This window comes from Salmo salar, chromosome ssa03, assembly GCF_905237065.1.
Source record: "Salmo salar chromosome ssa03, Ssal_v3.1, whole genome shotgun sequence".
Taxonomy (NCBI): domain Eukaryota; kingdom Metazoa; phylum Chordata; class Actinopteri; order Salmoniformes; family Salmonidae; genus Salmo; species Salmo salar.
In genome coordinates this window covers 5,599,715-5,614,714 of record NC_059444.1, presented here as the reverse complement: position 1 = coordinate 5,614,714, position 15,000 = coordinate 5,599,715, and the positions used below count along the sequence as shown (strand labels likewise).

The following is a 15,000-nucleotide window of genomic DNA, read 5'->3' as shown; positions in this document are numbered from 1 at the left end:
AACCTGATCTATGTTCCTTTAACTGTTATCTCCGAGGGTATTGTCAGAAATAATCAAATGCACAAAGAATTGAATTCCACTGTTTGTTCTGAAACTGTTTGGCAGCTCACTCAGTACCAATGAATCAAATGTAAATGTCACGGACATGTCTACCTCGGGTCAGCCTCTCAGAATAGAACTAAAAACAGACTAGCAACCCAGAAAAGGACAAAAAATTTGCTCATAATAACATATGTAGCCTGAGAAACAAGGTTCATGAAATGGACAGCTTATTAACATCAGAAAACATTCATATTCTGTCCCATCTCTGAAACATACTTAGATCATTTATTTGATGATGATGTGGTAGCTATACATGGTTATATAATATACAGGAAAGATAGAAATGCAAATGGTGGAGGTGTTGCCATGTATGTCCTGAGTCATATTCCTGTTAGGCTGAGAGAGGATCTAATGTCAGATGATGTGGAAGCAATATGGCTACAGGTTCATCTGCCTCACCTAAAGCCTATACGCGTAGAAAGTTGCTATAGACCACCAAGTGCTAAAAGTCAGTATTTGGACTATATGTTTGAAATGTTGGATAATGTATATTTTCTGGGTGACCTAAATATTGACTGGTTGTCATCAAGCTGCCCACTCAAAAAAGAAGCTCCAAGCTGTAACCAGTGCATGCAATCTGGTTCAAGTCATTAGTCAATCTACCAGGGTATTTACAAACAGAACAGGAGCTAAATCATCCACGTGTATTGATCACATCTTTACTAATGTTGAAGAAATCTGCTCTAAATCAGTAATCACACCCATCGGATGTAATGACGATAATATAATAGCCATATCTAGAATAAACAAAGTTCCAAAGATTGGACCTAAAATTGTGTATAAACAATGATACAAGAGGTTTTGTAGTGATTCCTATGTTGAAGATGTGAAAAATATTTGTTAGTCTGATGTGTGTAATGAGGAACAATCTGATGCTGCACTTGAAGCATTTATGAAACGGCTGCTTCCAATTACTGATAGGCAAGCGCCCATCAAAAAACTGACTGTTAGAACTGCCAAATCCCCATGTATAGATTATGAATTTAAAAATTGTATGGCTGAGAGGGATGAGGCAAAGGGAATAGAAAATAAGTCTGACAACACATCAGACTGGCAAACATACAGTAAATTGAGAAATCATGTAACTAAACTAAACAAAAAGAAGAAGAAACTATACTCTGGAGTAAAGATAAATGATTTAAAGAATTATAGTAAGAAGCTCTGTAGTATTTTTTATAAAATTCTAGGCAAGAAAGCAAACTCGACTCCATCTTTCATTGAGGCAGATGGCTTGTTCATAACAAACCCTTTGATATTGCCAACCACTTTAATAACTTTTTTTGTTGACAAGATCAACAAACATAGGTATGACTAGGTCTTTTACGGTGATCGTATGACCACCACACGGGCAGTCACGAGTCATGAAGGCAGTCAAATTCCACGTGATGACAGTTTAGTCAAGGTAATTAGGCTTCTCCAAGCTCTGATGCTGCTGCTGGTCATTAGTAGCCTACTAAACTTGCTAACTGCCTGGTACTCGGCTCTCTATTGTCCCTCTAATCACTCTGACATCAATGTAAATGTAATGGAAAATCTAACCAAACACTTCATGAGAGCTCATGAGCTCATGTTGCGCAACATTGCTATAGGCTATGCAATTGCAGGAGAAAACAGAATGATGGCCTCTATTAAAAAGAGGAGGATCCCTGCGCCTTCTTCACCACACTGTCTGTGTGGTTGGACCATTTCAGATTTTCAGTGATGTGTACCCTGAGGAACTTGAAGCTTTCCACCTTCTCAACTGCGGTCCCGTCGATGTGGATAGAGGCGTGCTCCCTCTGCTCTTTCCTGAAGTCCACGATCATCTCCTCTGTTTTGTCGACATTGAGTGAGAGGTTATTTTCTTGGCACCACTCCACCAGGGCCCTCACCACCTCCCTGTGGTCTGTCTGGTCATTGTTGGTAATCAGGCCAACTATTGTTGTGCCGTCTGTAAACTTGATGATTGTTTTTGGAGGCTTTACATGGAACACTGCGTTTGCCTTGTTGCAGTGCGTTCTGTCTGGTGCACACATTGGATGTATCGAATGTATGCGATCAAACTGTATGCGTAGACGGCTTGACAGAAATGGTAGCAGAAGGTGAATGTTGAACTATCGACATAGTTCCAACTGATGCTGCGTACTTTTTTACACAACAACGCTATTGGTGTGATCAAGGCGCAACAGTTTATCAACATTTTAAACGTTCTGATCTGTTGAGTTCAGCTTAATTGCTTTAAAAAAAAAAAAAAGTTTTTGTTGATGCTTGTGGTTGTATTAATTTGGGATCTATCCCATCCCACAACTGTTCCAGACTATGTTTGGATAATTTATTTAGCAAACAGAATATAATAGGTCAACCTTTGTACTATGGGGGACAGCGGTCACTTTTGATAATGGTGTTTTCCCGCTAATGGAACTGCCATGTGCGCATTGCTGTGCTTATAATGTAAAGAAATAGCCTAATAGTTTACCAACATTTTAAGCTAAATGTTCTGATCTGTTGTGTCAGCCATATTGCATTTAAAAAAAAAAATTTGATGCTAGTGGTAGTATTAATCTATCACATCCCCCAACTGTCCCAGGCTATGTTTGGAATATTTATTTCTCGCACTGAATAGGTCAACTTTTGTACTATGTGGGATAGAAGACTGACGTAGGCTAGTGCTTTTGCTGTTCGTTAGGCCTACTCATCTTATTGGCTGACGAAAAGTAAATGTGGACAGTTCTTCCAATATCTTCAATATGCACCTCGGAATTGGATAAGGACATGCACGGTTACATCCCCGATGTGTTTGTCTTCACTTGTAGCCTGTGAGAAAGACCCGATCACGTGACGGAGAGCTATGTGAGTGAGAGGTGCTTCGGGGCACGAAGCACGCAGGAGGAAGGGAATTACAATTATTATATTCAGCCCAAGGCCACAACAGCCACTGGCCGCAAAAAAAGGCATGGATTTTTTTTAAAGGGAATTACGGCCACACAAAGGGAAATTGTGAATGAGAGACTGATGAAGTGTGTACAGCCTGCACAAAAACCCCCCAAAAAACAAAGCAGAGCTCATACCTTTCATGCAACTTTTTTCACGTCGTCATTAGAGTCGAATCATGCAGCCTTAGAATGTATTAAAAATCGAATCATACAGCAAAACGTTAATAACTCTAAACTAAGCATAAAGGGGTACCTATTTCTTTGTTAACTGCTCAACACAGAATAGCCACATGTGCGCACTTCGTCAAATCATTTGGAGAAACTATAATTTTAATCCAGTTTTGTTCAATTGTGTTCATCATCATACTATAAAATAATGCCATGAAATTCTAAGCAAATCTTTTCTGCTAAATGAACTAGTGTAGCCCACAGCCATACAGCGTAGCCAGATCAGGACCTAACATTGTGTTGTATGGCCTTATAGGTGGGAGGAACCTTTAACATTGTGTTGTATGGCCTTATAGGTGGGAGGAACCTTTAAAATTGTGTTGAATGGCCTTATAGGTGGGAGGATTAAAGGAGTGTGTATTAATCGATCGCACACCAACAGGCAGAGCTGAACACACACACACACACACACACCTCCTAATGATTCCTCACTGTCAGCTTCAGAGTAGAGGCAGTAGAACGGATTACAGTGGTCTGTGTGTGTGTGTGTGTGTGTGTGTGTGTGTGTGTGTGTGTGTGTGTGTGTGTGTGTGTGTGTGTGTGTGTGTGTGTGTGTGTGTGTGTGTGCGTGTGCGTGCGTGCGTGTCTGTGTGTGTGTGTATGTGTGTGTGCATGTGCTTACTTTTCTCTCTCTGTGTGTGTGTGCATACGTCTGTGTGTGTGTGTGTGTGTGTGTGTGTGTGTGTGTGTGTGTGTGTGTGTGTGTGTGTGTGTGTGTGTGTGTGTGTGTGTGTGTGTGTGTGTGTAAATGAAAGACAGGTGAACAGCAGAACAGTTAAGTCCCATAGACTGTATTGCTGCTGCAGCACTAACTGCTGTTAGAGGAAAAAATAAATCAATGTGTGTTAGATGGTGCAGTTTGGAACACTATTGTTGTGTTCTAAACTGCACCCTATTCCCTAGTTAGTGCACTACACATAGAGCTCTGGTCAAAAGTAGTGCGCTAAATAGGGAATTTAGGGTGCCGTTTGGCACAGAGACAACCTCCGAACGATGATGGAGTCAGGACATTTCATACTTGTCATAGTGAAATTGGACTGCCATGTTGGCTAATGTGGCTAATGTGTGTTGTGCATCGACGGCTGTTCTAATCCCTCACTGTGTCTCACTTCAACCTGTCTCAGCATCTCAGCATCAGAGGCCATATTGCATTATAAATAGAGACGGGGGGGGGAGGATAATGAATGTTATGAATGTAATTTATTGTTTTCATTTCATTATGGTGTGGAGTAAATGGAATAGTTGCACAAACAAGATGAATTGTGAATGATTCTCTTCTGTCTTTTGTAACAGGTGATTGTGACTTTGTCAAGCCGTTTGCAGCCTGCGGGTACAGCCAGGGGAGAGAGGACGATCTAGATTGGGAACAGGCTAACACCAGAGAGAAGCCTACAGCAGACCCATGGATGCCAACAGGTAAGAACTGGTCATACTACCGTACAGTAAAATGTCCATAGGTAAGAACTGGCTACAATAACATACAGTAAAATAGTTGTTTGTTTGGATGCTCAAAGGTAAGACAGCTCGATGACACTGATAGAAAAGAGGGTAGTTTGCAAATACAAAACCCAATCCAAAACTCCAAATCCAAAACTCCAAATCCAAAACTCCAAATCCAAAACCCAATCCAAAACTCCAAATCCAAAACTCCAAATCCAAAACTCCAAATCCCTAAATTTGGGAATTAACTCCATCAGATTAAATGGATGCTCTACAATATCTCATGGATTTTATACCAATGTTTTGGTATAAACAAGAAAGGACCTTATACACACCAGCTGTCACCATGGTTCCACATTCAGACTAGTGGGATAGGAAGTGGGAATGCTGTCACCATGGTTCCACATTCAGACTAGTGGGATAGGAAGTGGGAATGCTGTCACCATGGTTCCACATTCAGACTAGTGGGATAGGAAGTGGGAATGCTGTCACCATGGTTACACATTCAGACTAGTGGGATAGGAAGTGAGAATGCTGTCACCATGGTTACACATTCAGACGAGTGGGATAGGAAGTGGAAATGCTGTCACCGTGGTTACACATTCAGACGAGTGGGATAGGAAGTGGGAATGCTGTCACCGTGGTTACACATTCAGACTAGTGGGATAGGAAGTGGGAATGCTGTCACCATGGTTACACATTCAGACTAGTGGGATAGGAAGTGAGAATGCTGTCACCATGGTTACACATTCAGACGAGTGGGATAGGAAGTGGAAATGCTGTCACCGTGGTTACACATTCAGACTAGTGGGATAGGAAGTGGGAATGCTGTCACCATGGTTACACATTCAGACTAGTGGGATAGGAAGTGGGAATGCTGTCACCATGGTTACACATTCAGACTAGTGGGATAGGAAGTGGGAATGCTGTCACCATGGTTACACATTCAGACTAGTGGGATAGGAAGTGGGAATGCTGTCACCATGGTTACACATTCAGACTAGTGGGATAGGAAGTGGAAATGCTGTCACCGTGGTTACACATTCAGACTAGTGGGATAGGAAGTGGGAATGCTGTCACCATGGTTACACATTCAGACTAGTGGGATAGGAAGTGGGAATGCTGTCACCGTGGTTACACATTCAGACTAGTGGGATAGGAAGTGGGAATGCTGTCACCATGGTTACACATTCAGACTAGTGGGATAGGAAGTGGGAGAGCTTCATGGAGTAAGGATGGGTTGGGGTCATTTCAGATTAAAGTGACATTTTTATTCAATGATTGAAAACCCCCCATTTATTTTCAATGATTTGTCTATCATCTGTAAATGAGAAGCTATATATAGAAAAGGGTGTAAGATTTTAAATACCCCACATACTATACCTCAAATACCCCATATAGTATACCTCAAATAACCCATACACTTTAAATACACCTTATACTTTAAATACCCCATAAGCCTCAAATACCCCTTATACCTTAAATACACCATATCCCTTAAATACCCGATATCCCTTAAATACCCCATATACCTTAAATACCTCATATATTATACCTTAAATACCCCATATACCTCAAATACCCCATATGTTGTACCTTAAATACCCCATATACCTTAAATACCCCATATACCTTAAATACCCCATATACCTCAAATACCCCATATTCCTCAAATACCCCATATAGCTCAAATACCCGATATACTACACCTCAAAAACCCCATGCACTTTAAATACCCCATATACCCTAAATACTCCATGTACTATACCTCAAACACTCCATATAATATACATCAAATACTCCATATACTATACCTCAAATACCCCATATACCTCAAATACCACATATACTATACCTCAAATACCTCAAATATTCCAAATACTGTACCTCAAATACTCCATATACCTTAAATACCTCATATACCTCAAATACCCCATTTACCCCAAATATGCCATATAGCTCAAATACCCAATATACTACACCTCAAAAACCCCATGTAATTTAAATACCCCATATACCTCAAATACTCCATATACTATACCTCAAATACCTCATATACTATACCTCAAATACTCCATATACTATACCTAAAATACTCCATATACTATACCTCAAATACCCCATATACCTCAAATACCCCACATACTATACCCTAAATACTCCATGTACTATACCTCAAATACTCCATATAATATACATCAAATACTCCATATACTATACCTCAAATACCCCATATACCTCAGATACCACATATACTATACCTCAAATACCCCATATACCTCAAATACCCAATATACTCTACCTCAAATTCCCCATATACCTCAAACACCCAATATACTATACATCAAATACCCCACATACTTTACCTCATATAGCCCATGCACTTTACCTCAAATACCTCATATGCCTCATATAACTCAAATACCCCATATAGTATACCTTAAATACCCCATATACCTTAAATACGCCATATGCCTCAAATACCCAATATACCTTAAATACCCCCATATACCTCAACACCCCATATACTATACCTTAAATACCCCATATACTATACCTTAAATACCCCATATACCTCAAATACCCAATATACTCTACCTCAAATTCCCCATATACCTCAAACACCCAATATACTATACATCAAATACCCCACATACTTTACCTCATATAGCCCATGCACTTTACCTCAAATACCTCATATGCCTCATATAACTCAAATACCCCATATAGTATACCTTAAATACCCCATATACCTCAAATACGCCATATGCCTCAAATACCCAATATATCTTAAATACCCCCATATACCTCAACACCCCATATACTATACCTTAAATACCCCATATACTATACCTTAAATACCCCATATACCTCAAATACGCCATATGCCTCAAATACCTGATATACTATACATCAAATACCCCATATACTTTATATACCCCATATACCTCAAATGCCCCATATAGCTTAAATAGCCCATATACCTCAAATACACCATATACTGTACCTAAAATACCCCATATATCGCAAATACCCAATATATTATACCATAAATACCCCATATACCTCAAATATGCCATATACCTCAAATATCAAATCAAATTCCAAATCAAATCAAATGTATTTATATAGCCCTTCTTACATCAGCTGATATATCAAAGTGCTGTACAGAAACCCAGCCTAAAACCCCAAACAGCAAGCAATGCAGGTATAGAAGCACAGTGGCTAGGAAAAACTCCCTAGAAAGGCCAAAACCTATGAAGAAACCTAGAGAGGAACCAGACTATGAGGGGTGGCCAGTCCTCTTCTGGCTGTGCCAGGTGGAGATTATAACAGAACATGGCCAAGATGTTCAAATGTTCATAAATAACCAGCATGGTCAAATAATAGTAATCACAGTGAACAGGTCAGGGTTCCATAGCCGCAGGCAGAACAGTTGAAACTTGAGCAGCAGCATGGCCAGGTGGACTGGGGACAACATGGAGTCATCAGGCCAGGTAGTCCTGAGGCATGGTCCTAGGGCTCAGGTCCTCCGAGAGAGAGAAAGAAAGAGAGAAAGACAGAATTAGAGAGAGCATACTTAAATTCACACACGACACCGGATAAGACAGGAGAAATACTCCAGATATAACAGACTGACCCTAGCCCCCCGACACATAAACTACTGCAGCATAAATACTGGAGGCTGAGACAGGAGGGGTCGGGAGACACTGTGGCCCCATCCGATGATACTCCGGACAGGTCCAAACAGGCAGGATATAACCCCACCCACTTTGCCAAAGCACAGCCCCCACACCACTAGAGAGATATCTTCAACCACCAACTTACCATCCTGAGACAAGGCCGAGTATAGCCCAAAAGATCTCCGCCACGGCACAACCCAAGGGGGGGCGCCAACCCAGACAGGAAGACCACGTCAGTGACTCAACCCACTCAAGTGACGCACCCCTCCTAAGGACGGCATGGAAGAGCACCAGTAAGCCAGTGACTCAGCCCCTGTAATAGGGTTAGAGGCAGAGAATCCCAGTGGAGAGAGGGGAACCGGCCAGGCAGAGACAGCAAGGGTGGTTCGTTGCTCCAGTGCCTTTCCGTTCACCTTCACACTCCTGGGCCAGACTACACTCAATCATAGGACCTACTGAAGAGATGAGTCTTCAATAAAGACTTAAAGGTTGAGACCGAGTCTGCGTCTCTCACATGGGTAGGCAGACCATTCCATAAAAATGGAGCTCTATATGAGAAAGCCCTGCCTCCAGCTGTTTGCTTAGAAATTCTAGGGACAATTAGGAGGCCTGCGTCTTGTGACCGTAGCGTACGTGTAGGTATGTACGGCAGGACCAAATCGGAAAGATAGGTAGGAGCAAGCCCATGTAATGCTTTGTAGGTTAGCAGTAAAACCTTGAAATCAGCCCTTGCCTTAACAGGAAGCCAGTGTAGGGAGGCTAGCACTGGAGTAATATGATCACATTTTTGGGTTCTAGTCAGGATTCTAGCAGCCCTATTTAGCACTAACTGAAGTTTATTTAGTGCTTTATCCAGGTAGCCAGAAAGTAGAGCATTGCAGTAGTCTAACCTAGAAGTAACAAAAGAAGTAACAAAAGCATGGATTAATTTTTCTGCATCATTTTTGGACAGACATTTTCCGATTTCTGCAATGTTACGTAAATGGAAAAGGCTGTCCTTGAAACAGTCTTGATATGTTCGTCAAAAGAGAGATCAGGGTCCAGAGTAACGCCGAGGTCCTTCACAGTTTTATTTGAGACGACTGTACAACCATCAAGATTAATTTTCAGATTCAACAGAAGATCTCTTTGTTTCTTGGGACCTAGAACAGAATCTCTGTTTTGTCCGAGTTTAAAAGTAGAAAGTTTGCAGCCTTCCACTTCCTTATGTCTGAAATACAGGCTTCCAGCGAGGGCAATTTTGGGGCTTCACCATGTTTCATTGAAATGTACAGCTGTGTGTCATCCGCATAGCAGCGAAAGTTAACATTATGTTTTCGAATGACATCCCCAAGAGGTAAAATATATAGTGAATACCCCATATACCTCAAATTCCCCATATAAACTCAGCAAAAAAAGAAACATCCCTTTTTCAGGACCCTGTCTTTCAAAGAGAATTCGTAAAAGTCCAAATAACTTCACATATCTTCATTGTAAAGGGTTTAAACACTGATTCCCATGCTTGTTCAATAAACCATAAACAATTAATGAACATGCACCTGTGGAATGGTTGTCAAGACACTAACAGCTTACAGACGGTAGGCAATTAAGGTCACAGTTATGATAACTTAGGACACTAAAGAGGCCTTTCTACTGACTCTGAAAAACATCAAAAGAAAGATGCACAGGGTCCCTGCTCATCTGCGTGAACGTGCCTTAGGCATGCTACAAGGAGGCATGAGGACTGCAGATGTGGCCAGGGCAATACATTGCAATGTCCGTACTGTGAGACACCTAAGACAGCGCTATAGGGAGACAGGACGGACAGCTGATCATCCTTGCAGTGGCAGACCACGTGTAACAACACCTGCACAGGATCGGTACATCCGAACATCACACCTGCGGGACAGGTACAGGATGGCAACAACAACTGCCTGAGTTACACCAGGAACGCACAATCCCTACATCAGTGCTCAGACTGTCCGCAGTAGGCTGAGAGAGACTTGGACTGAGGGCTTGTAGGCCTGTTGTAAGGCAGGTCCTCACCAGACATCAACAACGTCGCCTATGGGCACAAACCCACCGTCGCTGGACCAGACAGGACTGGTAAAAAGTGCTCTTCTCTGACGAGTCTCAGTTTTCTCTCACCAGGGGTGATGGTCGGATTTGCGTTTATCGTCGAAGGCATGAACGTTTCACCGAGACCTGTACTCTGGACCGGGATCGATTTGGAGGTGGAGGGTCCGTCATGGTCTGGGGCGGTGTGTCACAGAATCATCGGACTGAGCTTGTTGTAATTGCAGGGAATCTCAACGCTATGCAGGGAAGACTTCCTCCTCCCTCATGTGGTACCCTTCCTGCAGGCTCATCCTGACATGACCCTCCAGCATGGCAATGCCACCAGCCATACTGCTCGTTCTGTGTGTGATTTCCTGCAAGACAGAAATGTCAGTGTTCTGCCATGACCAGCGAAGAGCCCGGATCTCAATCCCATTGAGCACGTCTGGGACCTGTTGGATCGGAGGGTGAGGGCTATGGCCATTCCACCCAGAAATGTCCGGGAACTTGCAGGTGCCTTGATGGAAGAGTGGGATAACATCTCACAGCAAGAACTGGCAAATCTGGTGCCGTCCATGAGGAGGAGATGCACTGCAGTACATAATGCAGCTGGTGGCCACACCAGATAATGACTGGTACAATTTATTATGACCCCCCCTTTGTTCAGGGACACATTATTCCGTTTCTGTTAGTCACATGTCTGAGGAACTTGTTCAGTTTGTCTCAGTTGTTGAATATTGTTAAGTTCATACAAATATTTACATGTTAAGTTTGCTGAAAATAAACGCAGTTGACAGTGAGAGGACTTTTCTTTTTTTGCTAAGTTTACCTCAAATACCCCATATACCTCAAATACCCCATATACCTAAAATACACTATACCTCAAGTAGCCCATATTCTGTACCTCAAATACCCCATATACTATAACTCAAATACCCCATATACCTAAAATACTCCACATTTCCTTAAATATGCCATATAATTCAAATATCCCATATACTCTACCTCAAAACCCCATGTACCTTAAATACAACATATACCTCAAATACACCATATACTGTACCTCAAATACCCCATATACTATAACTCAAATACCCCATATACCTCAAATACTCCACATTTCCTTAAATATGCCATATACTTCAAATATCCCATATACTCTACCTCAAATACCCCATGTACCTTAAATACAACATATACCTCAAATACACAATATACTGTACCTCAAATATCCCATATACTGAACTTCAAATACCCCATATACTATACCTCAAATACCTTATATACCTCAAATACCCCATAACTATACCTCAAATACCCTATATACCTCAAATACCCCACATACTTTACCTCAAATACCCCATTTACTATACCTCAAATACCTAATATACCTCAAATACCCCACATACTATACCTCAAATACCCCATAACTATACCTCAAATACCCTATATACCTCAAATACCCCATATACTATACCTCAAATACCCCACATACTATACCTCAAATACCCCATATACCTCAAATACCCCACATACTATACCTCAAATACCCCATATACCTCAAATACCCCACATACTATACCTCAAATACCCCATATACTATACCTCAAATACCCCATATACTATACCTCAAATACCCCACATACTTTACCTCAAATACCCCGTATACCTAAAATACTCCGTATACCTCAAAGAAAAAAACACTGTATATAATTTTCCTTATTTTGTGTACAGTATATTATAATGAAGGAACTTACACATGCAAAAAGTTCCCTCAAAACAACACTATGAAAATGGGACCCATAACAATAGAATAATATAATTTACCTTTTGAACACTTAAACCATTGAAAGACAGAGATATTGGATGTTGTTTTAAATGTGTAATACTATTTAATCTCTATTGGTTTTTGGTATTGGTATTGGCTATTCCACCACATCAAAACCCCCATCTTCATCCCTTGTGTGACAACAATGGGAATTGAGACAAAAGCTTTGATGACAATGACGGCGGTGGCAGTGAATTTAATGTAAAAAAAATACCTCAAATCTATTTTAATTAAACAATGATTTCTTTCCCATCAAGCCCTCGATCCTATTAACCCTTCTCGCACATTGAATTTCATAAAAAAATGCTTTCCCTGTCATTCATTTGCGTTCTGCGTCTGCCTCAATGATCCGTCTCTTTAATGTTGCATTGATCGCTCAAATGAGGCGATATCATCACCACCAACACCATCGCCCTGCAGACGCTAGAGTTCTCATTCTCAGCCCGAACTGGATGGAACTCAACGCCGGGCCTCAAATTCTGTGAATTGATCCAGGCCGGGCTGGTTTCGGGCTTGCTGTGCTGTGTGTGTCTGCGCACCTTTTAAAGGCGCTTACATGGTCAATCTGACGTCTGCATTGGCCGTGCAGCATGGCGATATGGCCTCTGCAGAAGTCAGCGCATTCATACTTTTTTGCGCTTCGTGGAGCAGCCCAGATCTGATGTGAATGGAGTTGTCGAGGAAGTGAGTTTGCGTTTATACAGGACCTCCCGCCCTCACCTACCGTCAACCAATCACGTCAGTCAGGAGCTAGACCAAGCCCTCCACATTGTTACAAAATTTGAGAGGCGTACGCCGGTGCGGTATGGAGCTCAGTTTGGCCTCTGCATGCCTCTGACCACATTTTTACAGATCAAGCATAAATTGGCGTTTAGCCTACTACGGCTCTCTCTCAGCTACACCAGGATTCCAATATTCTCATAATTCCAAGGAAATTTGTGGCCATGATGAAACTTATTATTCTGATTATTTAAATGTTTCAAATTGCGATAAGAATAGTCTGGAATGTAAACTGGAGCGCATCTCAGTAACAGGAGAAGCCCATATTCCAGTGGCAACTGTTAACGCCCATACATTTTAACAGAATACATCCTATGACCTCCTGATTACCAGTACCGAGTCGATGTGCAGGGTACGCGGTAATTGAGGTAGCTAGGGGTAAAGGATAGATAATAGCCAGTAACAGCAGTATACTGTAGGTAGGGATAAAGGATAGATAATAGACAGTAACAGCAGTATACTGTAGGTAGGGATAAAGGATAGATAATAGACAGTAACAGCAGTATACTGTAGGTAAGGGTAAAGGATAGATAATAGACAGTAGCAGCAGTATACTGTAGGTAGAGGTAAAGGATAGATAATAGACAGTATCAGCAGTATACTGTAGGTAGGGGTAAAGGATAGATAATAGCCAGTAACAGCAGTATACTGTAGGTAGGGATAAAGGATAGATAATAGACAGTAACAGCAGTATACTGTAGGTAGGGGTAAAGGATAGATAATAGACAGTAACAGCAGTATACTGTAGGTAGGGATAAAGGATAGATAATAGACAGTAGCAGCAGTATACTGTAGGTAGGGGTAAAGGATAGATAATAGCCAGTAACAGCAGTATACTGTAGGTAGGGATAAAGGATAGATATTAGACAGTAGCAGCAGTATACTGTAGGTAGGGGTAAAGGATAGATAACAGACAGTAACAGCAGTATACTGTAGGTAGGGGTAAAGTGACTAGACAACAGGATAGATAATAGACAGTAACAGCAGTATACTGTAGGTAGGGATAAAGGATAGATAATAGACAGTAGCAGCAGTATACTGTTGGTAAGGGTAAAGGATAGATAACAGACAGTAACAGCAGTATACTGTAGGTAGGGATAAAGGATAGATATTAGACAGTAGCAGCAGTATACTGTAGGTAGGGGTACAGTGACTAGACAACAGGATAGATAATAGACAGTAACAGCAGTATACTGTAGGTAGGGGTAAAGTGACTAGGCAACAGGATAGATAATAGACAGTAACAGCAGTATACTGTAGGTAGGGGTAAAGTGACTAGGCAACAGGATAGATAATAGACAGTAACAGCAGTATACTGTAGGTAGGGGTAAAGTGACTAGGCAACAGGATAGATAATAGACAGTAACAGCAGTATACTGTAGGTAGGGGTAAAGTGTGAGTGTGTGTGGCGTCAGCATTCATGTGTGTCTGGGCATATGTAGTGTGTGTGTGTTTGTGTGTGTGTGTGTGTGTGTGTGTATATGTGTGTTTGTGTGTATTGGAGTGTCAGTGGAAGTATGTTTGTGTGGGTGGGTAGAGTCAGTGCAAGGGAGTTAGTGAAAAAAGTGTCAAAGCATGTAGTCCAGGTAGCCATTTGATTAACTATTCAGCAGTCTTGTTCAGCAGAGATATGGCTTGGGGGTTAGAAAAAAAATGGTCTATAGTGGTTCTACTGTTAACTATCTATTTATCAGTCTTATGGCTTGGGGGTTAGAAGCTGTTCAGGGTCCTGTTGGTTCCAGACTTGGTCCACTGGTACCGCTTGTCGTGTGGTAGCAGAGAGAACAGTCTATGACAAGGGTGGCTGGAGTCTCTGGCAATTTTGAAGGCCTTCCTCTGACACCGCCTGGTATAGAGGTCCTGGATGGCAGGAAGCTTGGCCCAAGTAATGTTGGAATCGTGCACGGTCACTCAGTTGTAGGTGAACAGGGAGTACAGGAGGGGACTAAGCACACACCCCTGAGGGGCCCCCGTGTTGATGGTCAGTATG

The 15,000-nt window shown here is 41.7% G+C and overlaps 1 protein-coding gene across 3 annotated transcripts in view; it reads left to right on the top strand.

Moving 5' to 3' along the window:
* The window catches only part of LOC106596771 (receptor-type tyrosine-protein phosphatase mu), a 548,750-nt gene that overhangs the window by 89,811 nt on the left and 443,939 nt on the right, over positions 1-15,000 (top strand). For all 3 annotated transcript variants that reach the window (XM_045714448.1, XM_045714447.1, XM_045714446.1), the window contains exon 2: positions 4,536-4,658. In XM_045714448.1, the coding sequence (XP_045570404.1) occupies positions 4,536-4,658 (123 nt within the window). The remainder of the gene's footprint in view (positions 1-4,535; positions 4,659-15,000) is intronic.